We start from the raw sequence: 27,026 nt of genomic DNA, 5'->3' as shown, positions 1-27,026 counted from the left end.
CGTGACACCATGTGGAACACACAGACAAACAAAAGAGCGGGCCGAAAAGAGAAAGGGGGATGGCAAACACAACCAAAATGCCACCCCGTGAACAACTTCGACAAAACATTAACATTAGGTTCTATTTAAATGACCCTTGTCACTCCATTGGTGCAAGGTAATAAAGAGGTCGAATCTATCATGGGATTCTTATATTTGTATCTTAATTTTTCTATTTTTTGTCCCTTGTGATGTCTACTTGGGGATTATGCAAAGCGTCAAGATGTCTTTTGGTCTCTTCCATGTTGACTCAAAAGACACATGTTCCCTTCTTCTATTGTGCTTGTGGTTCCACTTTGTTTGGGGGATGAGGTCAAATTCAATACAAATATTTTATGAAATACACTATTTACAATAAGAGAATATTGACCCTAAAGTTAGTAGATCCCTTAAGTTTTTTATGTTTCGTGACCATTATCCTTTGATTTGTCCTTTCTTGGGGGCATATCATTGTGGCAATGTGCTTGTCTTTAGATGCATGATAGATTAAAGCAATTTCTCTCGGTAAGGCATATGCAATCGCTTTAACATTTGGGCATACACTTTGCTCAATGTTTCACTTTATGCAGACACTATCACGTGTCTTGATACTCAAGTTACCTTGCAAACTAAACCTTTTGCTTTGTAATTTTGTATTTTTTTTATGACTTAGTAAGCAAACTTTACTAGGCTAGCAATCATGATTCTCTTTCCTCTTTCCTTTGATGTCCCTTTTATCTTGATGTTGAAGAAGTCAGATCCTAAAGTCCCTTGGGAGCTTAGTGTGTCTTGTCTCTTTGATTTTTTAATAAAAATTTTCAATCCAAACCTTTGTACCTTACTGTGAGTATGCTTAGTCTCATACTCTTGCTAAAGTGGAGACTAAATGTAGCATCCTTAATTGTACTTCCTTACAATTTTGTCTTCACTTGGGCCCTCACCTTGGCATTCATCCCCTAAGGCTTGATTGAAGCCCTAATTCTACTCACACTATGTTTTTCACTCAAATTTTCATCATCCGCATTTCCTTCCCTTTAATCCCAAGACTCTGATGTCTAGGAACAGGGTGCAGGGTGCCCTAGTCCTCAAGGAATAGAGTGCCCAACACCTTGATCCTCTCTAAAGGGGCCCATTTTGGGGCCTCATAATGGTAACATGATTTAAGTGGGAGCCTAGATCTCATGTTGGCTCATGTTGGACAATTAATTTTGTTTTTAACTAGCATGTATAAAAGGAGGTTTACCCCTATTATTTTGCTATCACACTTTCAAATCAAGCATTCATATTTCAAATTCATGACCTCAAATTCAAGTGAGCAAACAATCAGTCTTCTTTCAAGCATTAGAGATGACATTTATGTTCTATGATTTATGAAGACTATCTACATGAAACCCTAATTCATTGTGGAGACAAATAAAACTTCATAAAGTGGTATAACATTAGTGTTTCAAAAACATTTAGCATTTCCCTCAAATGAAAATAATTTCCATTATAGCCTTTCATTTACATTTAAATTCTATTTTATGGCTAATTCCAAAACAAGGGTTTGACCTAAGGCTAACTCCTATTCCCAATCATTTTCTCTTCTCTACTATGTTTAGGAACAGGTACAAAGCTATAATTTTTAGGATTGACATTATTCGCAGAGATGAATAGGTTCCCTTTTGGACGGCAAAAAGTTAAAAGGATCAAAGCGACATGCACTTTGGTCTTTAAAATACAGATCGACCTTTTGGGAATAGATTGGAAAACTCACATATTGCTCAGATCCAAATTCATGGCTCTATTTGATGATTTTAGCTAAATGTTTATGTATAATTGCTTCAATTTGCATACATTTACCCTAATTTCAACATCATTAATCAAATCAATTCAATTTAAAGAGAAAGAAGAGGCACATCTAGAACCCTTGGAATGTGATCAAAATCATGGTCTTTTAGGCTTAGAACTATCAAATTCCATCTTTTCCCTAATGTAATGGTCTCTAAGAAAAACTTAGTGGTCTTCTAACATGTAATGGTGGAAACCCTAACTTTTCACCTTATTACAAATACTAGTAGGACAATTTATTTCACCAAAAAAAGAAGTTATTGGTTAAATTTAAGGGATATTTTATATCTTCTTTATGGATTTCTTTACATGACAACCACCTACAAGATATTCAAGACACAAAAATAATAATTACATAACAAGTAAAACAAATCACAAATATAATATATATACAACGAACTAAACAAATATCACTACTTACCTCATTATTTTTTCCAAGATTATATATGACTTGCTTGACATTATTGTCGAAGTCGTCTGGGAGAGATAGAGGTAGAACATACTGCAACAATTATAAAATTATCTTTTCATTTTTTTCTAACATAATACAATGAAAAGTACATGCCCAGTATACAAATATATAGTAAAAACACAAGAACATGAATTACCTTAATGAAGGTATGCCAATCATGCAATTTCATCCCTGGCCCAAATTCACTTTTCTTTGATATGAGATTGTTTATGTTCGCAACAAATCCTGTGGGGAATCAAATTTTTTGTATGACTTCTTTTATAGAATTGCTTTGTTGGTCCATTAATAACCAAGGAAGCTCACTTATATTAATCTGGTCTCCATGGTTATTTGATTGAATGAAATTTTTCATTGCATGATTGGAATCCTGAATGTCACTACAAATTTTGACAATTTTTTCTTTGTCATGCCTTCCATCCAATATTATCCATAATGTCTTTGTTATATTCTTTCCAATATGCATAGTATCAAACAAAAGCACAATTTGTAACTGCTCGTAGTAAGGCAACCTACTAAATTGTTGGGGACAAATTTTTAGTCCCTTAGGAAGGTGGTCATTTATGCCTTGATGACCTTCACGATCATCAATCACATCATCAGTAAACAAAACACAATAGAAAAGATGTTTTATGACATAAACCATTAGATGGAATGGCATTACCTTGACGATTAATTCTATTATATTCCAACTTCCATAGGTGAGGTGTCATACTTTGTGGCTTTGATGTATTCTCTTCTTTCCCATTGAAAAAATGTTTTTCAGTATTTCAATAATTATGATTTTTGTGGAGAAAGTGCCTATGCTCATCAAATACCTACTTTCCTAAACTTTTTGAAAGATGAGATTTCATATTTGGACCACAAACTGGACATGCAAATTTTCCCTTTGTTTGAAGACCTATAAGATAATGTATAATTAGATTAAATATGTTAATATTTTTAATTATAATTATCATGTGCAACTTGAACACTATAACATACCACAAAAATGTGTTAGCCCTGGGGCATCGTGTATTGTCCATACAAGCATTGCATGGAATTGAAATTATCTTTGTCCTATTGGTCTAGAGATGTCACACATAGTGACACCATTTCATAACTCCAACAACTCGTCGATAAGAGGCTCGATATATACATTCATATCTTTAACTTGGTACTTACCTAATCAAATGAACAAAAACATTACATAATTATTATGACCATTTTACTGCAATATTTATAATTAAATGTAGACAACTATATTTAAATGATAAATACTTGGAACAATCATTGCCAACATTATGTGCTCCCTCTTTATTGACATCCATGGAGGAATGTTATTGTTGATAACAAAAATAGGCCACAGTGAGTAAACAAATCTCAGCTCTCCAAATGGATTGACATCATCCGCTGCCAATGAGAGCTTGAGATTATGAGGTTCTTCTATAAAGTGTGGCCACTTTTCCTCTATGTCCATTAATGTTGAACTATCCGTAGGCATTCGAATAATGTCATCTCGACTTCTATTGCGTACATGGTAATCCATAAATTGTGCCATGCTAGTGCACTTGAATAATCGTTGCATACATGGAATAATGAGAATATGGCAAAGAACCTTGCAAGGAACCTTTTTTGTTATTTGATCTATTCGATATCTACTGATATGACATTCAGGGCATTCAATTAGAAATTCATGTTTTTTTTTAATTAATAATATGATAATTTGGACAAGCATCTATTTCTTGATACTCCATTCCAATATCTTTCATAATGGTAGATAATTCTTGGTATGAGCGAGGTAGAACATTTGATGGTGGTAACAAAAACTCACCTATCAATCTACAACAAAAAAATAATTTGTTAATATAAAGAATATTAATGGTAGAGCATGATTCACCATTTATTATGACATATATGACATACCTTAACATACGTGAGATTGTTATGTTGGATAAACCATTCATAACCTTCAAGTTCACCAACAATACAACAGAGAGAATAGTTGTCTAGGAGCCTTTGTAAAGGGCCTCAAATGCCTTCTCAAGTAGAGGGACATCATGAACAACATCAAGGTCATCTTCATCATCATGATTATCTGTGCCAGTACTAAATGTGTCATGGATCAATGTATTTGTACCATCATCTTCAATTGTATTTTGTGGCTCATGATCGTCATCTTCCATGGGATCATTATCTTCAGCTTCGATATTCACACCTCCATATTCCTCCACTTCAAAAACCATATTCTTCAGGTCATGTTGATCCATATCATGTGCTTTGGGGTGCTCGGCCTATATAAAATTGATAAACATAAATAAACCATGATCATGATCTCATCATCAAGTGATTTTTTATGTATATAAATTGTTAAAAAGATATAATGAAAAACTTACCAATGGATGATAATCATGTCCACCTTCAATGTGACCATGCAGCCTACAATGTTTCTTAGTTGTTTTGATTAAAAGTCTTCTAGTCTTTAACCCATTACAAATTTTGCAGGGACAATAACATTTTCCATCACCTTTTCTTTTCAAGTTAGACCACAATCTAGCAATTGTCACCTTATTTTGTTGTTCATTGATATTGTCTGACATGGTTTTTCTTCACAGGCAAAAAAATTGAGTTATAGAACTAGTTATATAGAAGTTGAAATGTTAGTTATGAAATCACGTTTTAGTATAATATACCAAATTAAATTACTTGAACATAGAAATTATGCAATTTGAACCAAAACCATTTAACTCTTCTTTTTCATCTCAAAACATATCTAATGGCTTTGTGGTGATTTAGAGCAGGTGATATGCCCATTGAGAGTCATAGACCCAAGTTAGTCATAGACCCAAGTTATAGAGAGTCATAGACAGAAGTTATTCTAAAAGGAAAGTACCTATCCAATCACATGCCCATGCATACTTACATGACTAGTGCTTGTGTATCCTAAACATTGGAGAGACCTTATTTGACTTGCCTAATCAATGTGGTTGCTGTCCTAATATGAAATACTGAATTCTACCCTTGCCTCTACATAAAACTTCTCAAATCATGTTTCTTCACCAAAACACACTATTCCCAATCTTCACCAAAACACACTTTTTTGCTTTCTAGGTTAGTTGTCTTGGCTTAGTTGGTTGTTGTCAAGTCTTTACTTAACCTTTTGTTCGTAGTTTCTGAGGAGCTAGCCAAGTCTTTCTCTTTGAAATGAAGTAAGGTTTAACATTCCCTTTTCCTAGCCAAGGCATAATCCCTTCCACTTCTGTTGATCCTGTCAGTGGGTGCCCAAACCCAATCACTCCCATTTCCACCCCCCCTAACACTCTTCACTTCCATTTACCATACCTTCTAACTCACCTACCTTCCTATCCTCTATCCTTTAACCACCTTTCATACTCCATACCTTAACTTCCTTCACATCTTAACTTAAACCTACCCTTCCATCTTACACCCTCACATCCCTCCACTAGCTTCCTTTCCACCTTACCTCTACCCCTATTCTATGCTAGCATCTCCCTTCCCCTCATACCTTATATCTCACACTCCCCTCCACAATACTGGTGCAGGGGTACAAGCCTCAATTTCATAATTTAGTGATTGAAAACTTAATGTTTCTGATAGCAAGGTGTTGGAAAGGATCAAAGAATCCTTTGTTTATGTTTTGTTTTGTAATAAGGTCCTAGTTGTCCATTTTGTAAGGCCTAGTGGCCTAGGGTGCATTATAAAACCTATGGTCAACTATGGTCAAGGGGACTTAGGATGAGTAGAATTAGGGAGTAAAGGTTGTTTTTTTCTATTTAGATCCATTTCAATGTGTTTAGGTCCCTAGGTTGATGATAAAAATAGTTTGAATGGCAAAATGCAAAAATTGTCAAAAACTGTCAAAAATTGACAAAGTTATCAACTTGTAAAGCAACTTTTCAAAAAGTTGTTGTAATTAGTTTCCAAATGTTCACAGCCATCTAAAATAAGTTTTAACATGTTTGTAAAACTATAAAATTCCTCAACAAACTCATTTGGGGGTTGTTGTGGTTGAAATTTGCAAAACTTGATATTGGAAATCAATAAAAAAACTGTATTTTCCAGAAAATTTGCTATTCTTTTCGTTGGTATGGAATTTCACGACCTTCAAACTGAAATTTTTTTTCATGGGGAGTTATAGGGGTGAAATAACTTTCTCTTTAATCCAACTAGGGGTTTGGAGGTGGAGTATTGAGGGAGAAAAGTTGTAACAAATACAAACAGCCCCGAAAAAGTGCCCTTTCCTAGGGCTTCAACTTCAATTTCCCATTTCTTCCAAATCCACCATGGGAAAATTATAAAACTTGGTGAAATGGAGGATTTTGGAGTTTATTTTAATATCAAAAAGGTTTCAGATCTAAAGGATGCATTTTGGGTGAGATTTTATTAAATTTGGCCAGGCATCTCTATGTGACTGGTTGTGGGAATTGAATAGAATTCATGAACAGTCCCCATAACTTTATTTTTAATGCAAACCAGAAGCTATAACTTGGTATTTGGTGATTATTTGGGTACCCAAAGGTGTTAAAATTTCTTCCCTTGATAAATTGTAGGTTTTGAGGGTAGTTCCTTTGTTAAGTGCTCAAATTAGCCCTTCTAGCCATAGATGAGGGTTTAATAGAAATGGTACTTGCAAGAGGTTCCAAAACTTGTCCTTTGGTAGATAGTGCTGCCCCAGGTTGGTGTTCAATAAAATAAAACAATCTTGTCCTTTCCTTTGTAGTTTTTGGGTGGGAAGCCAAAAAGTGAGTTTTGAAGGCTAATAGGTCTAAGGAGCCGATTTGCACTTTGTGACTTTTGGGACTTGAACAACCAAATCAGAGGGTTTTTTGGCATCATTTGAGTTTGTAGGAACCTATCAAACCTGTCTTGAGCCTTTTTTGGCCTATAAAACCATTTGGAGGGGTTGTGAGCAATTTGAACCATTTTGAGCACTTTTGCTTGTGGGGTTTGAAACCAAATATTGATAACTTTGCACAATGTCCCATTGTGGGGTTATGGGGATGGAAATAGGTGAGATGGGATGTTTAATTTATTCTCTTAAAGGTTTGAGGCTTGGTTTGAGTGAAACCTTAAAAAGGAGGGTTTGTTGCTTGGTGGAGCAAGTAAGTAACTTGGAACATTTTCAAGTTGTTTGAACCATACCTCTACATCAAATACCTACCCCTTTACCCCTTTATTCCCCTAAAATCACATATTCTAACCCACATCCCATAAGTCTTACTTCCTTTATTTCCCTAAGCTTACCTCTACCACACACCTATTAACCTACCCTTTGCATCTTATCACCTACCCCCATCCTAGCCTACCCATATCCTATCCCTATCCTAACCTACCACCCTACCCCCTTACTCTTTTTCCTCACCCCTTATAACTCCCATTATAACCTACATCCCATTTACCCTTTCATTACCCCCTTATACCTCTCACTCTACTTTATTCCCCAACATATCCTAACTCCAACCCCTTCTATCGCCCACATCCTAAACCTCTTTCCCCCCCACGTATCTCCTTCTTCCATCATTTATGTACCTAAAGAAGAATGGGATAAAAGAATGCGCCTATTCTATAGCACTCGAGAAGTAGAGATGGAGTGACATTTTGTCATGAAATGCTCGGCATATAGTGACATTTGTGCCATTTACAAAGACATTTTGAAAATAAATAATTTAAACACACTTTTTGAGGAAACAAAACTAAAAAAAATGATAAGTTTGCTAATTAAAATTTATTGAAGAAGAGAAGATCTTGAGAAGAGGTTACATGTTGTTTAAAGTCATAATACCTTGATTTTATAGGGTGTGTGTTGTTTGTGGGTCCCATGGGCTGCTACACCACCAAAGAAGCCACAAAAATGGCAATAATCTAAACCACGTGAAGAATCATGCATATGAAGGGCAGTCCCAAAGATTCAACAAGCAGTCAAAGAGAAAGTTAAGAAGAGTTTTCAACCAAGATTAGAGATTGAGGTAGGATTCAACCCAAATCCAACACCTTATATTGCAAAGGAAAAAGTATTTGCATTCAATTTAGATTGTTTATTGATAAATATATAATCGTTATCAATTACTTAGGAGAGATCGTAATTTGTGAATATTAAATAAGGAGGGCCAAAATAAGATGTTTTCAAAGATATGATGACAACCCCCAAGGGTTAATAGTCATAGAAACCACATAGATGTCAACCATTAGGTAGAAGACAATGAGTAGAACAATGGGAAGATGATAAAAAATAGATGGAGCGACAAATGTTATAATCCAAATAGAAGTTTTATAGCAGCCAAACATAGAGATTAAAAGTTCATGCCTAATGGATAGGTCTGCTACAGACAACAAGGGTGGAAAGAAAAGTTTTAGAGATGAAGAAAACACATGCTTAGAGGGATTTCATTGACACCAAAGAGTAGAGATTGTTCTTGGCCTTGAATTCCTATGAATGTATGAAAACCATTGCCAATGATAAAAGATATAGGTTTGTATAAAGAACCAATAATGGAGAATATGATATTCTTAGGAACACAAGAATATAAGCATGAATCTTAGAGTAGTCACAACATCAAAAGACAGTCCAATGATAGATTTTGAGATCTCTTTTTGGCAAAGAAATTATCAAAGGCTGATAGTTGAGATTTAGGAGAAAGTGGAGCTAATCAAAAGAGTTTAATATAAATGAAAAACAAAGATAAATAATAAAAATCATAGCAAGTATGTCCAAGGATAACAAAGAAATTCACCACAAGCATATGGGAACAATGCCAAGTTGGTAGTTATGTACTCCAAGATAGTTCAAGGACAAAGGAATTGGAACTTGTAGAAATGTTTTTATCATCCAAATGGTATGAGGCAAAAAGGTTTTATGACAAAAATATAACTATGTGAACAAAGAATCATGTGAAGACATAAAGAGGTAAGGTGGTATCCTTATGATCAAAGTATGCCAATTACCAATATTATGAAGAGAACTCACATGAATAGATCTAGTCACCTATGCAAACATTTTAGTCATCTTGTGACAGTCAAAGAGGGCAATAGTAACAAGTCTTCATGATGGAAGTCTATTAAAGGTGGTAGTCAACATAGTGAAAAAGCCTAATCATGTTTAGAGCAATAGGAAACCCTAAGAACAAGAAAAAATAGTCATGTGATAATGCATAGGACAACTTTAATGCCCAAGTTTAGAGAGCATACAAGATGAATAATGATAGTTTGCCAGCAGGGATAAAGACAAGGGTAAGTTTCGTGTTGGGTACATATAAGCATGAATTTCTTGAGTTAGCATTAGAGTATATATCAGCTAGTATGATATACATATTTAAATTCAGATTTGTGCATCATTGAATATAAATTAAGATGTTCTTAATCAAGTCAATGACAGTTAATATCATATTTAGTTAAGAAGGTAAATTTTATCTATTTATTCAAACAACATTAAAATAACATAATGTTACTGCCAGACATAACATATAAATATATATATTTGCACATAATCTCAAGAATACATAATACAATCAGATTCAGGTTATGCAAATTATGGTAATATTGCAAATTCTTATAAGGAATAACAAACTGATTATAATGAAATGACAATAAGTGGTTAATGCTAATACAAAGTAACACTAACAGGAAACTTTGATGACAATCTAATACACATCACTTGCGAACTTACCCCTGTCTCATATAACCCTATGTTGGCTAGGCCCCACCATAATTAGAAGATCCTAACTACTGTCCTAAACGTTGCATTGACTGTCACAATTTGACAGTGAGTTGAGTTAGTCCATTAGCAAGATTGGGAAAGAGTTTGGTATTGATTTTGGTGTTGCTGGAAGGTTTAAGGAGGTACTCTATCATCATAATCAATTTTAGAGAGTGTTGTGTGAAGAAGAATGGCCATGAAAGGAGTGATTGTCCTAAGTGCTTGAGACTGTCACAAAAAGTGAGTGTTGCAGCAGTGAATCTTCCTTTAACCTTTGGGTGTTTGGGAGGGTAAAGACCCATGGTGGCATATGTTGAGTGGTTGGGAGGGTAAAGACCCACATATCAACTATCTACTTTGACATCCTAGGATGGTGTCCACCTACTCTTAAACCTTGTGGCTACTCTCTATCTGATACTAACATATACATAACATGTGACTCTCATATAACCCTATGTTGGCTAGGCCCCACCATAATTAGAAGATCCTAACTACTAAAAACACTAGATTCTCCCCAAAAAGTTTGTTGAGTCATAGAAGGCCTAGCTTGATAGCCCTATAGTCTCTCATACCTAAACTATCCTTGTGTTGATGATGGTCACATTTGACTACCCTATGGCCCCTACTATGCTCTAGACCTTTGTCCCTAATATTGATACTATTGGGTTTTTCTTTGAAATCTTATAGCAAGTCTATATTCTCCTTTGAAGGATGGGGAGGCCTATGGACACTTTAGTCCCTTGATCATGGTTACAAAATTCTCTCATGCCTCTTGTGTCATCCCATGTACCTCTTTTTCCATAAGAGACTTTGCCATAGCAACCCTAAAGTCATTTGGATTGGCCATGTGTAGGAAAACTGAAATTTTGGGCTTTCCACCCCTAATGAAATAACTGACAAGTAACTTGTCTTGAATGTAATCTACAAACTACAAGAACTCCAAAAAATAACTCTCAAGTTGAGCCACTATGAAACCTCATTATGTAAATTTTGAAACTCATCTATGCATCTCTGTCAAAAATATTTTGAAATAGAACACACTTTGAACCACTCCAAAATGGTATCCCATGAGAGGGTTTCCAATGTGAGTTGGTGCATTTTATCCTCGCAGTACCACAAGGTGGAAGCAAGTCCTCTCAAAAATTGCATTTCAAATTATGCCTTTAGGTTGCTCACATATAGATGCAACCCAAAGCATAAGTCCAAGCTAAGTAACCAAGACTTAGCCTCAACCCATTTGTGGATCTTAAAAATGTAGAGGATTGGAGATGAAGTGCAACTCTTGAATGTGATCCTTTGGCTCATGATATGTGCTTGCTATAGTCTATACCTCTTGTATTTATGCATGATGAGGCTAGGTAATGTGTATTGATCAATCTTCTATCTCCTCTATGTGTATTTCCCAAATTCAAGGCGAACTCCTAATAAGCTCCCAAGATGCAAGTATATGCTCCTCTACTACAAGTGGATCCTCATGAGGTGTCTCTATTGTGGGTGAAAACCTATCCTGTATCACACCTATCAAATTCCAAAAGGCTTGTAATATTTGAGGTCCATACTCGGGCTACTCATCTTGGTGAAATCTCTCAAAGTGATATGACTCTTCTTGTCCCTCATGTGAATGTGCTCCTCTTGAAGCACTACAACATGGATGACCCTTCCTTCCATTTCCTACACCCTATTTTCTAACCCACACCTCATAACCTTTACCTCACTTCCTATCATTATTACCTTCCATCTACCTTTCATATCCCCTCTCTTAACCTCCTTCACTTTCCTACATCCTATCCTAAACCTTAAACTCATACACATTTACTTTTACTTCACCTACCTAACCCCATTCCATCCTTCACATCCTTTTATCTCCCCCCATTCACTTTCCTACCTTCCAAACCCCTAACATATCCTAACTTACTCTTTCACCATTACATCCTTAATCACTTACCTCCCTATCTTATCCTAACCCACACCTCATAACCTTATACCTCTCAGCTTCCATTTTATGCCACCTTCCTATCATGGTACACTTCTCCTCCCTTCCAAAACATTGACAAAAAATGGCACCCAGTCACTACACAGTGGTCTCACGGTCCTACAACAGGGAGTTTCTGTCACAACCATATATATCAACATCCATACCCAAGGTAAGCTCCTCAGCTAGAGCCTACATTCAGGCCACTTCCAGTGGATGTCGAATAAAAGAGTGGCACAATCTGTGGTTCTTCCCTATTTGATCACGTAGGTTTAGGTCATCCCGCTCCTTAATTAGGGTCTTGCCTAAGAGGTTATACCTATAAATAGGATAATTGATCAGTTCATTTGATCAACCATCCAATTCAATCTTATTTATCTCCTTTTCTACTAGACAATGAATATGAGCTAGGGAAAAAAAAATAATGAGCAGTAAAATTCATTATAAGAAGGATACAATTTGATCATCAACCAAGACAAATCCAACCTCCTATGTAAAATTCAAACAATTTCATCACTACATCAAGAAGATTCGACACATTGTCACAAACATAACGATTTTTTCTTCAAGAAAACATCTTGTGAATGAATTGGTTGATTACCCTACCTTTTTTCTTAAACTGGATCTTGGCGGCACCCCAATCCAGAATTGTTTCCCTCCTTGTAATGCCCATTTTTTTTGTGAATATGGCAGAGGTCGACGGGGCAAAGAGGCAGGATTAATGTTTATCAAATGACTTGGTTTTTTTTTTTTTTTAAGTAATGCCTGCGGTCGTCAGAATTTCGATGAACGCAGGCACTTTTTCTTCAAAAAACACAAATTTCATTGCCAATTCCTTCTCCTTCAAAATCAAATGTTGAATTATCATCGGAATTCCGACAAGTGCGGGCATTTTTTCAAAAAAAATCAAATTTGGTCACAATATACCTTCTTCGTCGGAATTTTAGGGCAAATGTATTAGTGGTAACAAAGTTGGATTTGGGAGATGAATACCTACTAGATGAGGAAGAGAATTTTGAAAAAACATTGGATGATGTTGAAGGAGAAATGGAAAAAGCTTATGAGGTGGAAGGTGAAGAAAATATAATTGTTGAGGAAGATATAGAAGAAGAAGATTACCAAAAAGACCAGTATACTGGGTAATGAGGATAATGTAGAGGTGAGATACAACCTCGAATTGGATAACAAAAATGAGGAAAGAGACAACAGCCTGGAGAATCAAATAAGAGTAATGCAATGCCACATTATGGACTTGGAGGCATGATAAGAGAAATTCAATGAATCCAAAAATGAAATTGTGAATGCAATTAATTTCTTAATTCACATAACTAATGGTATAATGTGGAATTCGGTTATGGGAGTGGTCTTAGGTAAATCTAAGCTATTGAAGATGCTCAAGAAAAAGAGTTGGAAAGATAATAGGAAAGAAGAAGACTATGCCCTACAGGAGGATGGCTAGAAAACTAATATACATAAGCTGGCCGATACCTGAGAAAAGATCTCAAGGGAAAATGACTAATGTTGTTACTTTTATTATGATTAGGATTAGTGTCTATTTAGAGTTAGTTGCTACTTTCTTTAAGAATATTGGCCTTCATGGCTTTTGTTATGATATTTTGATCTGCTACTCTTGCTTCTTGGATTGAACTATGATTGTTTTAATGTGGACTATTGATAAGTTTTGATTATGGGTATGTTGTCAGGAGTTGCTAATATTTTGTAGTTTGTTGTTTGATGTCCCTCTTTTGGTTATTGTTAGAATTGATGTAAGGAATCAGGAACCTCTCCTTGCATACCCAATCAAAAACAGTCTTGTTTTTCTTTTAGGATGGAAGTAGGATGTTAGTGTCACATTCTAGATGATTATGTTTTTCTCAAGCAATTCTATTTATGTAACTCAATGTTTTGGAAGACAATCAAATTATTATGTAAATCCTAGTTCATGATTTCAAAGACTGTATTGTCAAAATTATGTGAGGTTATTCTATAGGTGTCAATATTCTAGGATCATAGACTAACCTCCAAAGATGAAATTTGATTCTCTATCAACACCTCTAGTTTCTTGTTCTCTAACTATGATATATGGATATCTTATAACAATGACATATTCGATGTTTTTAATAAATAATTTATAAATTGTTAAAACATACCCTCATACATAAAGTAACACATTTCACACTCAAGTTGATAATGATTAGATCTAAAAAGTAGATGGATTAGGCTCTTCTTTAAATTTTAACTTCTAAGTATTTCATTTAAATCTACTGCTTTTAAACTAGATTCATTTATGTACTTGTAGAGTCAACCTAAATAAAAGAATGGATAAATTAAATACTAATGTTGATCACTAACAATATTTAACTAGCAGTTGCACGCCAGTGTGCGTGCAACGGGAAGCCGATAGGTAAAATGGTTTGGGGAACTGGTTTTGTTAATGAAGCAGAAATATGTGCAGTATTTTTTTTAAAAGTGTGTATTTTCCAAATTTCTTTAATCTATGTTTTACCAAATCACCACCAAAAAAATGCATCATAGCAGAAATGAAACTTTGTATAGAAAGTAATAATATTTGAGTGATAAATTTGCACAAGGGTGAAGAGAAAGCAGCAAGTTATGTTCATTCATTGAATTCAGTTGTTAAACATAGTGGATTTCAGCAAAGGGGAACATTGAATGAAATGTAGCAATGATGGAAGAGAGTAACATAAGTAAGAAACCGTGAATGTTACAATGTCAATAAGTGTAAGCAGTCACTGTGGGAGGCTAGATCTTAACGATTCTTTAAAACATGATATGGTAACGGTGTCGTCATCTTGAACATGTTAATATTTGAGAAGATAGGGCTGTGAGATGTAAAATAGCAGGTTTGAAAGAATCAAATAATTTGAAAGCTGTTGAAAGCTGCAAGATGTGTAATGGCTGATGACGGATTGACCTGCAGTGCATGGAAATCAAGTAAGTACATTTGTCAGCAATAGAAAGTGTTACAGAGAACGAAATGTGCAAGGTTTAAACCGAAATGAGAACAACTTACTTCTTGATGAGCAACAACATAAAGGCAATGCGATCAACTTGTTTTAAATTACAACGCCTGCTGAGTTTTAAAGCCTGCAAATTGTGGAAAACGGTAAATTTTAAAGTTGTGTATCAAAGTGTTGTGCACATTTAAAAGTGAATTTTGTGTTTCAATGAATGAAGTGTCAAATATATTATTTATGTCATGTTTAGTAGTATGGAGTGAGGAAATGACCTGGTAAAGTAGAATAAATATACATTAAAATTGCAGTATAGAAAGAGTTTTAAAGCTTGTAACTTTGGAATTTTTCAAGTGTTACTTTTATTGAATAGTACAATGCTACAATTTATAAAATAATTTAATAAATAGAAAAAAAATTTGGCATGTGAAAATGAGAGTAACAAGTAATACCTGACAAGAAAGAGGAACTGGCAATATATATTTTGCTTATCATGGTGAGGAAGGTCATGTATATCAAGCAAGTCAACCTTCATAGTTTTGTAAGAGGCAATTTGTAACTATTGCAACTTGAATGAAGTGCAATCCTGTAGAGAGAAGTATGTGAAAAAATTAGGCAAAGTGTGTCATATTCATAATTAGGCAGAAAACAATGATTTAATGTGAAAAAATTCTGTTTTCTGAATCACTAAATTAGAACAATGGGAAGTGGGCCTTGTATGATGAAGTCTAAACAAGTGAATAAAAATTCTAAGATGAGGATTGTTCTGAAGCATTGAGCATACAAGGTGGAACTACGAGTGTTGTGTTGATGTCATTTAAAGAAATGAGTAGCACAAAGTAGAATGGCTAAAATTAAATACCATTAAAATTCTCAATGAGACATTATAACAAACTATGCAAAACGCTGCAAAACATTTTGACGTAAGCAAAATGTCGAAAAAATAGGAAATTCGAATATAATAGAATCAAGAAGAGGCAAAGATTTGAAAACTGAGAAGAGTATAAAAGGAGATTGTTAATCAAGCATTTTGAAATATTTTAATATAGAAAAGCAATTTTCTTGCAATAAAATGGAACAGTGGGAAGTGGACATTGTATGACGAAGTCTAAACAAGTGAATAAAAATTCAAATATGAGAGTTGGTCTAAATCATTGAAAATATAAGTTTGACCTGTGGAGTGTTGTGTGGATGTCATTTAAAAAAAAGTGTAGCACAAAGTAGTATGTCCAAAATTAAATATCATTAAGATTGGCAATGATGCATTGTAGCAAAGTATGCATTTATAGAAATCAAACTTACAGAGAATGCTTCATTTATCTCATAATAGTCTATTTATTTCCCAGAGAGTGGTTTTCCAAATCCCCGGAGCAGTTTCAAAAAAGAAGTTTCAGTGAAGATTATAAGTTACTGGAATAAAAAGTATATTCATTTAAAAGCGGCTTTTATTAAATACAGTAACATTCTACTTGTATGCCTAGGCACAGCTACATCATGACCAAAACCAGAAGCAATTTCCTGAAGTGAAGATAAGCACCCATTGTGTATTTGAAAAAGAGGTTATCTATGAACAAAATATAATTAAATACTCTCGGTGCTCACCATCTCAAGTAGTTTGTTAGACTTTAATGTGGTAATAGAAATCATTTTTCCAAGCATACCGATTTATAAAATAATGAACTATTGAATTGATGAAACATATAATTTTAAGTGCCAACCAAGTTTTAATTGCTAATGAATGATAGGATCTTTTGTTTATTTATATCTTAAGGATTCTATCTGACCATACAGTATGCTGTCCTAAAATCATCTGTAAAGATGGAGGTATGTTCGTTACCATTTTAAATGATAGGTAGGTACATCACATTTGCAATGTGAATTTATATAGCCAGAGAAGGAGCATTCTGAGAATATTTAAATAATTAAAATGGAGATTGTTGAACAAATAATTCTTGAAACAAATAACATCTTATTAAAAAATTACAAGTAAAACTTATATGGGAGTTGGAATCCACTAAATGATGAACTCCACTAAAAAAAGAGAACAGTAAAGTTAACACATGGGACTTAGGTTTGCATAGTATGATAATATCTTGACATAAGCAAAGCGTTGTAAAATAGGAAATTCGAATATAATAGAATCGAGAAGAGGCAAAGATTTGAAAACCGAGAAGAGCATGTGGTGGTGGTCATTCACAAAAGAGAAAGGTTGAGAGTAATGTTATTTGTGAAACAAAATGACAATAATTAGTTATACTACTAATAAAGTGAGAAAGGAAGTAGTGAATTGAAATAGGGAACATCATTAGCAGAGCAGAATAGTTAAAAATGAGAAAGAAGAATGCAAAGAATGTTATTAATGCAAGGGAGAACGGCATACCAGTTGATTTTGGTGTCGGAGAGGGTGTTAAGCATCAATCTCGGGAATCTGTTGTATGAGATGTGCAGAACTTGTGACATCCACCTACAATTGTGTGTCAAAACATTCATTAGAAATCATGTATAAAGTGGAAATATAAACACGATTGAAATGTTGTACTGTTGATTAAACAGAAAAACAATTGTATTGTGAAATGCTTACATAAAGGCAGCCTCATATAACTAAAGAATGTCTGCTGACCACAAGCCAAAAAGTGCCTTTACCATTATCTATAAAGTAACATCTCACTAATTATCCAACCTTTGCAAGTCTTATACAAAAGGAATATAACTTGAAATATGGGGAACAAAATGAACAGATATTGGTGAAATAAGAAAGCTGATTTAGTTTGGTTGGTCAAAGGTTTTGCTTGCATTGAAGGAAGCGACGTTAGAATGATTAATTTGCTAAAGTTGGAAAGCAGCTATAAAGTATAAATTGGGAAATGACCTGAAAATGTTTGTTTGTAATCGGCATGGAGTGCAATCATGGGTATGTTGTTGTCTGGTAATATGTATCTGTACATCAAAAAGAAGAAATATGGTTAGTTTCTGAAATTCAACATATATACAATTCATGTGCCAAAAGAACTGAAGGGGCGTGGCAAAGGGAAGTAATTGTCATACTTGGGTGAGCTGTTTATGTTGGAGCAGTGACTTTTGAATGGTACAGACACTTTTGTAATGAAAGTCACCAGAGGACAATACACAAGCGCTATAACAATGAGAATAATAAAAGCTGTTAGAAATGTTTGAGTTGTGTAAAGTTTAAAACTGATTAGAAATATTTTCATGTTAGTGTTAAAAGTGGTAGAAAGTTAATTGTATGCCTATCTTTCTCTTTAGGGTTCAATCGGATGTATCGTATACTAACTTGTGCTTTGCAAAGTAGCATTTTGGTATGAAGTCACCTTCATACCTTTTAATGCTGGGCAGGAAAAGAATCTTTTATTATTCAAAAAGTACCAATGTACACTATGTAACGTATAATCAAACAAAACAACGTATGAGAATCTTTTAATAATTACTTCATATCTTGATATGCGTCAGTGGGAAAAGAATCTTTTGTCATTCAAAAAGTAGCAATGTACACTATGAAACATAAATTCTAATGAAATAACGTATGAGAAGCTTTTAATAATTAACAAGTTACAATAATGCATTTTCATTGCAAATAGAAAATTGGGCTATGGTTTTATATTATAAGCCGTTACCTGCCATGCTGCAATCCTCAAAACTGGCATATGGAAATTGGAGGCTTTGAGATTGGCTCAAGTTGCCTGGTGTGTTGCAGGCCTTGGATCCTTCCGTTGAAATCACAACTGGAAAGTATTTGCAAAACAGAAGTTTCATATGAGAGGGAAAGATGTAGTGATCCACAGGTTTTATGTTGTCTTCTATTTAACTGTGAAATTGTACAGTGAAATATTTCTGATAGTGTGAGATGGAGCTTAATATTGGTGTACATTGAAAGAATTTTTTTGTAGCATATACAGAAACTTAGATAGTATTATTTCTTTCTTTTCTATCTATGCATATTAAGAAAAACAAAGAAAAAGAACAGACCAAGTATAGCATTGTTATGTCATACCTGGGTGAGTTGTTTATGTTGCAGTAGCGAGTTTTGAATGGAACAAATAGTTTTGCAACAAAAGTTATCAGAGGATAATACACAGATGCTCTAACAGTGAGATCAATAAAAGTTGTTAGAAATGTTTGAACAGTGTAAAGTTTAAAACTAATTAGAAATATATTTATTTCAGTGTTAAAAGAGTTAGAAAGTCGATGTTTTGCAAAGAAAAAGTACAGAGTAAGTATAGCATTTTTTTCTGTGTATAACTTTGTAACTGACCTGATTAGTGTCATAAATCTGGAATGCAGTGAAGTTTGAAAACACCCTAATTTTTTTTGTTTGTTGTCTGCAATTTTTGCAAGGGCAACACAGTGATAGATTCGAGATATTTAAATCTGTTTGCAATGAGGAGATAAAACATTAGAATAAAGAATGGGAGAAGTGGTCAATAGCTATAATGGTCAAATGTGAATTATTTTAAGAAACCAAAAGGAATATGACCTAAAATATGGGGAACAAAATGAATGGATATTGGTGAAATAGGAAAGGTGATTTAGTGTGGTCGGTCAAAGGTTTTACCTGCATTGAAGAAAGGCATGTCAAAAGGTTTAATTTGGTAAAGTTGGAAAGCAGATATAAAGTATAAATTTAGATATGACCAGAAAATGTTTGGTTGTAATCGACATGGAGTGCAATCATGGGTATGTTGTTGTCTGTTAATATGTATCTCTACAACAAAAAGAAGAAATATGGTTAGTTTCTTAAATTCAACATATATACAATTCATGTGCTAAAAGAACTGAAGTGGCGTGACAAAGGGAAGTTAATGTCATACCTGGGTGAGTTGTTAATGTTGCAGTAGTGACTTTTGAATGGAATAGAGAGTTTTGTAACTAAAGTCATTAGAGGATAATACACAGGTGCTGTAAGAATGAGAATAATAAAAGCTGTTAGAAATGTTTAAGCAGTGTAAAGTTTAAAACTGATTAGAAATATATTCATTTTAGTGTTAAAAGAGTTAGAAAGGTAATTGTATCTGTATGTTTCTCTTCAGGGTTGCATGGAATGCATCCGGTACTAACTTGTGCTTTGTAAAGTAGCATTTTGCCACCAAGTCACCTTCATATGTTGACATGCTCTGGCAGGGAAAGAATATTTAGTTACTCAGAAAGTGCCAATGTACAGTATGAAACATAATTTGTAATAAAAGAACATATGTGAATCTTGTAATAATAACTTTGTATGTTGATATGCATTAGCAGGAAAAGAATCTTTTATCATTCAAAAAGTAGAAATGTACATTATGAAACATAAATTCTAATCAAATAACGTATGAGAAGGTTTTAATAATTAAGAAGTTACAATAATGCATTTGCATTGTAAATAGAAAATTGGGCTATGGTTTTCTATTATAAGGTGTTACCTGGTATGGTCTAATCCTGAAAACTGGTATATGGAAATTGGAGGCTTTGAGATTGGCTCAGGTTGCCTGATGTGTTGCGGGCCTTGCATCCTTTCTTTGAAATCACATGTGGAAAGTATTTGTAAAACAAAAGTTTCAGATGAGAGGGAAAGATGCAGTCATCCACAAGTTTTATGTCGTCTTCTATTTAACTGTGAAATTGTACAGATACATATTTCTGATATTGTGAGATGGAGCTTAATAGTGGTATAGATTGAAACAAATGTTTCATAGCATATATAGAAACTTAGATACTATTATTTCTCTCTCTTCTATCTTTGCATATAAAAAAAAAAAAGGAAAAAAACAGACTAAGCATAGGATTGTTATGTCATACCTGGGTGAGTTGTTTATGTTGCAGCAGTCAGTTTTGAATGGAAGAAACATTTTTGTAAGAAAAGCTATCAGAGGACAATACATAGATGCTCTAAGAACGAGATTAATAAAAGCTGCTAGAAATGTTTGAGTAGTGTAAAGTTTAAAACTGATTAGAAATATATTCATTTTAGTTTTAAAAGAGTTAGAAAGTTGATGTTTTGTAGGGAAAAAGAACAGAGTAAGCATAGCATTGTTTTTTTTGTGTATAACTTTGTATAATTGACATTGAGAAGACTTTTTAGCTACAACCAGTGCTAACTTGAAAAGTGAGAAGTGTCCAAGCATGGGTATGTGGTTCTTTGTTAATATGTATCTCTACAACAAAAAGAAGCAATAGAATTAGTTTCTTAAATTTAACATATATACAATTTATGTGCCAAAACAACTGAAGTGGCATGGTAAAGAGAAGTTTGTTTATTAATTGATTTTATTTGAAGATTTGTTAGAATATGCCTTGAAAGAATTACATGGCCACATAAAAAGAAGAGAATGTAAACTATATGTGTTGGGTAGGTATGCATACCTTCAATTTGCAGTAGGAAATTTAGACTGAATGTTTGATTGAGAAGGTTTGCACTGGAGAGGCAATGTACTGTAGCTGGCGCACAAGGAGGGAAGTTAGTTAAAAGTGACAGAGAGCAATGTTAGAGCAATAAAAGGTGTCAATAAAGTATGCTTGAAGCCAAAAAAATGTAAATATCATACCTGGGAGAGTTGCTTGTGTTGTTGCAGTAACTTTTGAATTGAAGAGACACTTTTGTAACAAAACTTATCAGAGGTATAATATATAGTTCCTCTAACAATGAGATTGATAAAAGCTGTTACAAATGCTCGAGTTGTATAAAGTTTTAAACTGATTAGAAATATATTCATTTTAGTGTTAAAATACTTAGAAATTTAATTATGGGGTGAGGAACAGATGTTTTGCAGTCAAAAAGAACATACTAAGCATAGCATTGTTTTTATTGTGTATAACTTTGTATAATTGACATTGATTAGTATAAAAGTTTGTTAATAGAGTACATTCTAAGCAATAAAAGTGACATATCATACCTGAGATAGCTGTATATGTTGGAGGAGTGAGCAATGTGAATGCGCAATGCATTGCAGCTGTATTATACCTGAGATATCTGTAGACAATTATTGAAGCGTGTATAGATAGGAAGGCTTGTGTGTGGTGTTCAATGCAGCATGGAGGATGTCTTAGAATGAATGAAATCTAAAATGAACAGCGAGGGAAAAAGAGTTAGTATGAGGGACGATTAAGAAAGTGCATGTTGTGAAGAGGTATGACAATGTAAAATTGTAATTACCTTGTTGAAAGTAGTGGAATGTAAGAAAGATGGTTTTGGAGCAAAAGTTTTTAAGGTGAATAGATATCTGTTTGCGCAGAGAGTAGCTGCAAACGAGTTTCTTCTTTCTTTCTAATGGTTGTGTAAGGATTATTTTGCAGTTTGGAAAACCTTTCAAAAGAGAATGGTGGTTCGATCCGTATTCCATCAATTGTCTTGACTCTGGAAATAGCTGTGAATGTGAGGCCTTGCTTTTCAGTATTACCTATGTCAATGGTAGCTGTATCTAATGTAAGACCTTGGGATTTGTGAATAGTGATGGCCCAAGACATTGTTAAAGGCACTTGCGTACGCCTACCTCGCGTTATTGGCAAAATGGGTATATCTTTTGGATGTGCTATATCCCATGGAGGACCATTATAATCATTGAATTGGACAACCACATATTTTGGTAAGTCTGGTGGTTTTGTATTGTTTTCATATACAATTTGTTTTATGAGACCAATAGCACCATTAACAAGGCCAACTTTGATCCACAAGTTAGCTATTAACATCACTTGCTGATCAATAGAAAGTAATACTTCCAATGGTAGCTGTTCATTGGTGTCATATTCAGTATTTGTTTGCTTAGCAATTTTAGCTAAACTTAGAGCGACAGGCAAATTTAATTCTTTGAGCATTTTCCTGTTATGCAAGCGTGCAGATTCATTTGTTGCAAACAAGTGGATTGAAGAGTTGAAATCTTTCTTTTGTTGAATAGTTAATGTTGCATTTGTCTGGCACATTAGAAACTGCCAATCATGTTGGAGTGCTTGAGCGTTTCTTAAGTTGTGAAGAAGTGCTCTGAATTGTTGTTGTCTTATAGATGCACCTTGCTGGCGGAAAATAGTGTCCAATGTTATGACAATAGTAAAAGAATGCCATAAACTGAGGGCTGTAGAGTGTGAAGCATATATAGGTTTATCCATAACAGGGGGAAGCTGAGCAAGATCACCAACAAGAATCATGGACATGCCACCAAAGATGTCATGTTGTTTGTTAGGGAATGCTTGGCGTAAACGGTTATCTATCTTAAGTAGTAGTTTCGGGCCCAAAAAGCTCATTTCGTCTATCAGAATATATTTGATATGTTTCAATTGCTCTTGCAATGTCATTAATGATTGCCCTGTCAAAGGATGCATTTCTCTTATAGGTATGCGCAACCCTGCATGGATTGTTGTCGCTTGTATATTAAAAGCAGCAACTCCTGTTGGTGCTAAAACAAGTAATGGGTTTTCCGCCATAGGTGGAGATATGTTTAATTCTCTTCTAATACAATCTATTAAAAATGATTTACCAGTGCCAGCAGTGCCTTGAACAATCATTCGTAAAGGTGTTGTTGCAGATTGATTATTATGATGTTGTAGAATGATGTTGAGCGCAACTTTTTGCTGAGGCGATAGCTGGTTTTTTTTTGTGTCTTGGCTGGAGATTTGCATGCTAGTGTGTTGGGATTTTAGCTTGCTTGTAGGTATGAACTGAAGGGCAGTGGAGTCTAGTTGATCAACCACAACAGTTGCTCCCCAAAAGTGGCTAATATCGTAATCACGACGGCCTAGCATTTGCAGATCATTCTGGACAAAGTTATTTGAAGCTCCCATTTGTGAGAGCTGCTCCCACTCGTACAGATTTGTATCATCTTGATGTTGGGAACCATTATTGTCACTGTCATCTTCGTTTGGAAGGGTGCAATCATCTATAATTTGTTGATTTCCCAAACGGTTGTAATTTGTCTTTTTAAAGTTTTTCCAATTTTTTATAATTTGTTCCTTTGAAGCTCCTATTTCAGTTGGGATGTCACGGAATGGTTTGTATAGCAGCAATTCAGACAAACAAAAAATCTCAAACTGATTGGTATCTTCATTTGGAGGCTCTGTAAACTGAGGATATACAGTCACAATTGCTTTTTTATCCCTGATGTGCCATTTTGTTTTTTTGCGTTGAGAATTATAGGAAAACCCTTGTGCTGATTGTAGCAAATTTGTTGCATTTAATTCAAAAGGGTGCTGCATATAAGCATGGATATAAGTTGTGGAAAGGTCAGCTCCATTATCTGATTTTATGACACGGTGCAGTATTTTTCTGCCAACATTTAGAGAGACAAATTGTCGGCTACAACTTAGAAGAGGCAATTTCTGTAACATATGGCAAGTTTCTTGTGCACTGATATCACGGTCTACTACTATGCCCATCATAAATTTCTGATATGTTAATAAAATGCTATCTTCAGATTTACTTGTATTTAGTATTGTTTTCAGCATTTCAATATAGGATTGCGATTTGTTTTCTGATTTTGAAGCATACTTTGAAATGTATTGGAGGACAGCTTTTTTTGAAGTGACTGGTTGACAATCGATATTAGCCCTCCATAGTGAAAGCATCCAAGGATTATGAATATTTAAACGATCATCATTCCTTGCAGGTTTATAGCATGGGTTGTTGTCATTGTCAACTGTCAATGTAGACATCTCTTGTTGAACCCATGGAGCTTTGTAACGACATTCAAATGTGGGACCTTTTTTCTTGAGGCATGTTTGTTCTGTACATTTTGTGTGTCTCTGTAAAGTATTAAGCAATGCTTCATAATCCAATGCAGCATCCATGGTGAAGATTTTTTTTGTATCAGCTAGGCAAGGGTCATCCATTGCAGTGTACGGCATTGCATTCATGCGGTCTGCTGCAATGCGAGGGTTCCAAGCAGAAACATATTGGTCGAAGAAAGTTTTTGCCATTTGCACCTCATTATCATCTGTCCAATTAATGGTCTCCATATTTGGTGCTCCAGGGAGCCATAAGAAGCCATGAATATGGGCTGAGCCTCGATGTTGCCATTCATACCTATACCAATGATCCTTTGCTTGGAACAACTTTTGAATAATTTCTTCACGAAATATTGCAAATCTGTTGTGAAGGTATAATGCTGTTATATGTGGATTGCAGATCACATGGTCTGTAAGTTGTTTTCTTGTAAACTGTGTGGTTTGGCCATCATTTTCAGAGAAGAGCCTATGCAAATCAGGCCATTTGGTATCAGCTGAACTTAATGTAAAGAACAGTGTTGGGGGCCCCAATTGGGAGATCATTGCAGCGAGCTCTTTTCTAGATTTACGCCAATATGCACGGGTGCCTCGAAGAGTTGCGCCAAAGCGCAACAATTGGTTAGGCAGCTGATCATCAGGAGTGTTTTGCAATCGTCCATGGAGTGCTTCGATAGTGGTTGGGACAGACTCTCCCAAATTAGTTTTAATGAAGATAGCTGCAGATTGTTGCGAACGATGTCTCATAATTAGATTGTAAATATAATACCGGAATCTAACATGCTGCCCAAATCTTTGATCAGCATATCTAAGTAAGTGGAGAGCATATTCATGTAAATAAACATGCTTGATACGTGGCTGTAGTGGAAGTGCAACTCCAGATGGGAAAAGGGTTGGGAATGCCATGCCTAACAAGCCTATTGTATTATATTCATTTATCGGAGACAAGTTTATTTCAGGCCAAGGGATATTATTATTAGTATCAACATCTAACTGCAAGGTTCTCTTAACTGTATCTAGTTCGCGGGGTGGAGGAGGCAGTTTTGGAACAAAAGATGATGACATATTTGCATCATATTCATTGTAATTGTCCAGGAGGTCTTCTGTTGGTGGAATACCTGTTACATTAGTATGCTCTTCTAAAGAGCGTAGCATATTTGATATATCTGTTGTAGTATTAGGAAGCAGGTTGACAGCATCAAAGTCTATGACAACATCATTATAGTACTGGTCATGTTGTATTTTATAGCTCAATGCATCCATAACATGGAATTTATTCACATAACAATCATATTTTGTGCCTTGTATATTACTTCGATGGACAATAAGAACTTCAAGGTCTTTTAGTCTTCGTGGCAAAAGCTTTGCAATTTCTGAAATATCTTGGGGGAAACTTATTGTGTGACCAGAATATTTGTATTGGCCACCTTTTCCATGTCTGACTTGCAAAAGAGGAGCAACCCTAGCTATAAGCATCTCTTCTACTTGGGTAAGTTTTTTTAAGACAACAGGTTGCTCACCTGGGTCTAAGTTATTTGCCAAGGAGAAACGATGAACACCATTTTCAGAAAAGCATCTTGAACAAATAATGGGTTGTTGGTTCCTGCATAGCAGCATTCCAATATATCTTTCCTTACAAATACTACATGTTTGAAGCATGGACAGCGAATCAATGTGATGGCGGAAGGCTTGCAATGCTTGAATGTACTGCACAGAAGAGAAACAATTTGTTGTGCATTGTTGTGTTGTTGCAGGCTGCAATATTGTCTGATGGTGTAGAGGTTGCCTGTTTTGTGTTAGATGTTTCTGTTGTAGCTTGCTACTATGAAATGAAGGTTGTTCTATTTGCTCTGATACAATACTGGTCTGGCCAAATGAGAAAGGAAGGCTTTGATTCAAAATAGGCGAATCTAAATTGATCATCTGTGGGGTGTTGCATGGTGGAGGTGTAGGCAAGAGCATTTTGTGTTTCATTCGCTCCAGGCGACGCTTTTTAGAGATTTGTTCTCTATGTTGTGCATAATAGCGACAATTCTGTTCTCTTTTTTTCGCTTTCCTAAGATTGCATCCTTGTGGTGTGTTCTGCATTAATATTTAAGAGAATTTAAATGAACGCAGCATATAAGATGTTGAGTGTGCAAGAAACAACCGGTAAAGATAGTGTCTATGGTGTAATCTATATAGTTACATTTGAAACTTCTGTTTGATGCAATCTTTTAATTGCACATGTTAAATACTTTTGCACAAAGATTAAGCACATGACCATACAGGTAACTGTACATGCATTGAGACATGTATGCACATAAAAGAATATGCCTAGAGACAAGGTTCCTTACATATGTAGGTACATAACTTTGAAGAGACACAATG

The 27,026-nt window shown here is 34.8% G+C and overlaps 1 protein-coding gene and 1 long non-coding RNA gene across 6 annotated transcripts; both read right to left on the bottom strand.

The window, feature by feature from the left end:
• Positions 1-14,783: 14,783 nt before the first annotated feature.
• Positions 14,784-18,689, bottom strand: LOC131042556 (uncharacterized). 2 transcript variants are annotated; one of them, XR_009105271.2, is made up of 7 exons: positions 18,590-18,689; positions 18,003-18,090; positions 17,827-17,894; positions 17,338-17,421; positions 15,410-15,543; positions 15,017-15,090; positions 14,784-14,917 (listed from the first exon to the last, which is right to left on the bottom strand). It is a non-coding gene; the product is annotated as an uncharacterized LOC131042556 (long non-coding RNA). The 2 variants fall into 2 exon arrangements; XR_009358772.1 differs by lacking the exon at positions 18,590-18,689 and adding an exon at positions 18,250-18,299.
• Positions 18,690-19,456: 767 nt separating this feature from the next.
• LOC131042542 (uncharacterized) lies at positions 19,457-26,303 on the bottom strand. Of its 4 annotated transcripts, XM_059209493.1 has the most exons (7): positions 21,494-26,303; positions 21,312-21,386; positions 20,372-21,103; positions 20,031-20,086; positions 19,784-19,871; positions 19,608-19,677; positions 19,457-19,527 (listed from the first exon to the last, which is right to left on the bottom strand). In XM_059209493.1, the coding sequence occupies exon 1, from the start codon at positions 26,271-26,273 to the stop codon at positions 22,152-22,154; it is 4,122 nt and encodes a 1,373-aa protein (XP_059065476.1). In that variant the 5' UTR covers positions 26,274-26,303; the 3' UTR covers positions 19,457-19,527; positions 19,608-19,677; positions 19,784-19,871; positions 20,031-20,086; positions 20,372-21,103; positions 21,312-21,386; positions 21,494-22,151. The 4 variants fall into 4 exon arrangements, with proteins under 4 accessions (XP_059065476.1, XP_059065474.1, XP_059065475.1 ...); XM_059209491.1 differs by having other exon boundaries at positions 20,372-20,465; positions 20,748-26,303; XM_059209492.1 differs by having other exon boundaries at positions 20,372-21,386.
• Between the last annotated feature and the right edge of the window lie 723 nt (positions 26,304-27,026).

Source organism: Cryptomeria japonica, chromosome 8, assembly GCF_030272615.1.
Source record: "Cryptomeria japonica chromosome 8, Sugi_1.0, whole genome shotgun sequence".
Lineage (NCBI taxonomy): Eukaryota > Viridiplantae > Streptophyta > Pinopsida > Cupressales > Cupressaceae > Cryptomeria > Cryptomeria japonica.
This window is presented reverse-complemented; position numbering and strand designations above follow the sequence as displayed.

Excerpts from the sequence above, each read along its gene's own strand:
- LOC131042542 (XM_059209490.1), bottom strand. The coding sequence starts at position 26,273 with ATGCTGCTATGCAGGAACCAACAACCCATTATTTGTTCAAGATGCTTT.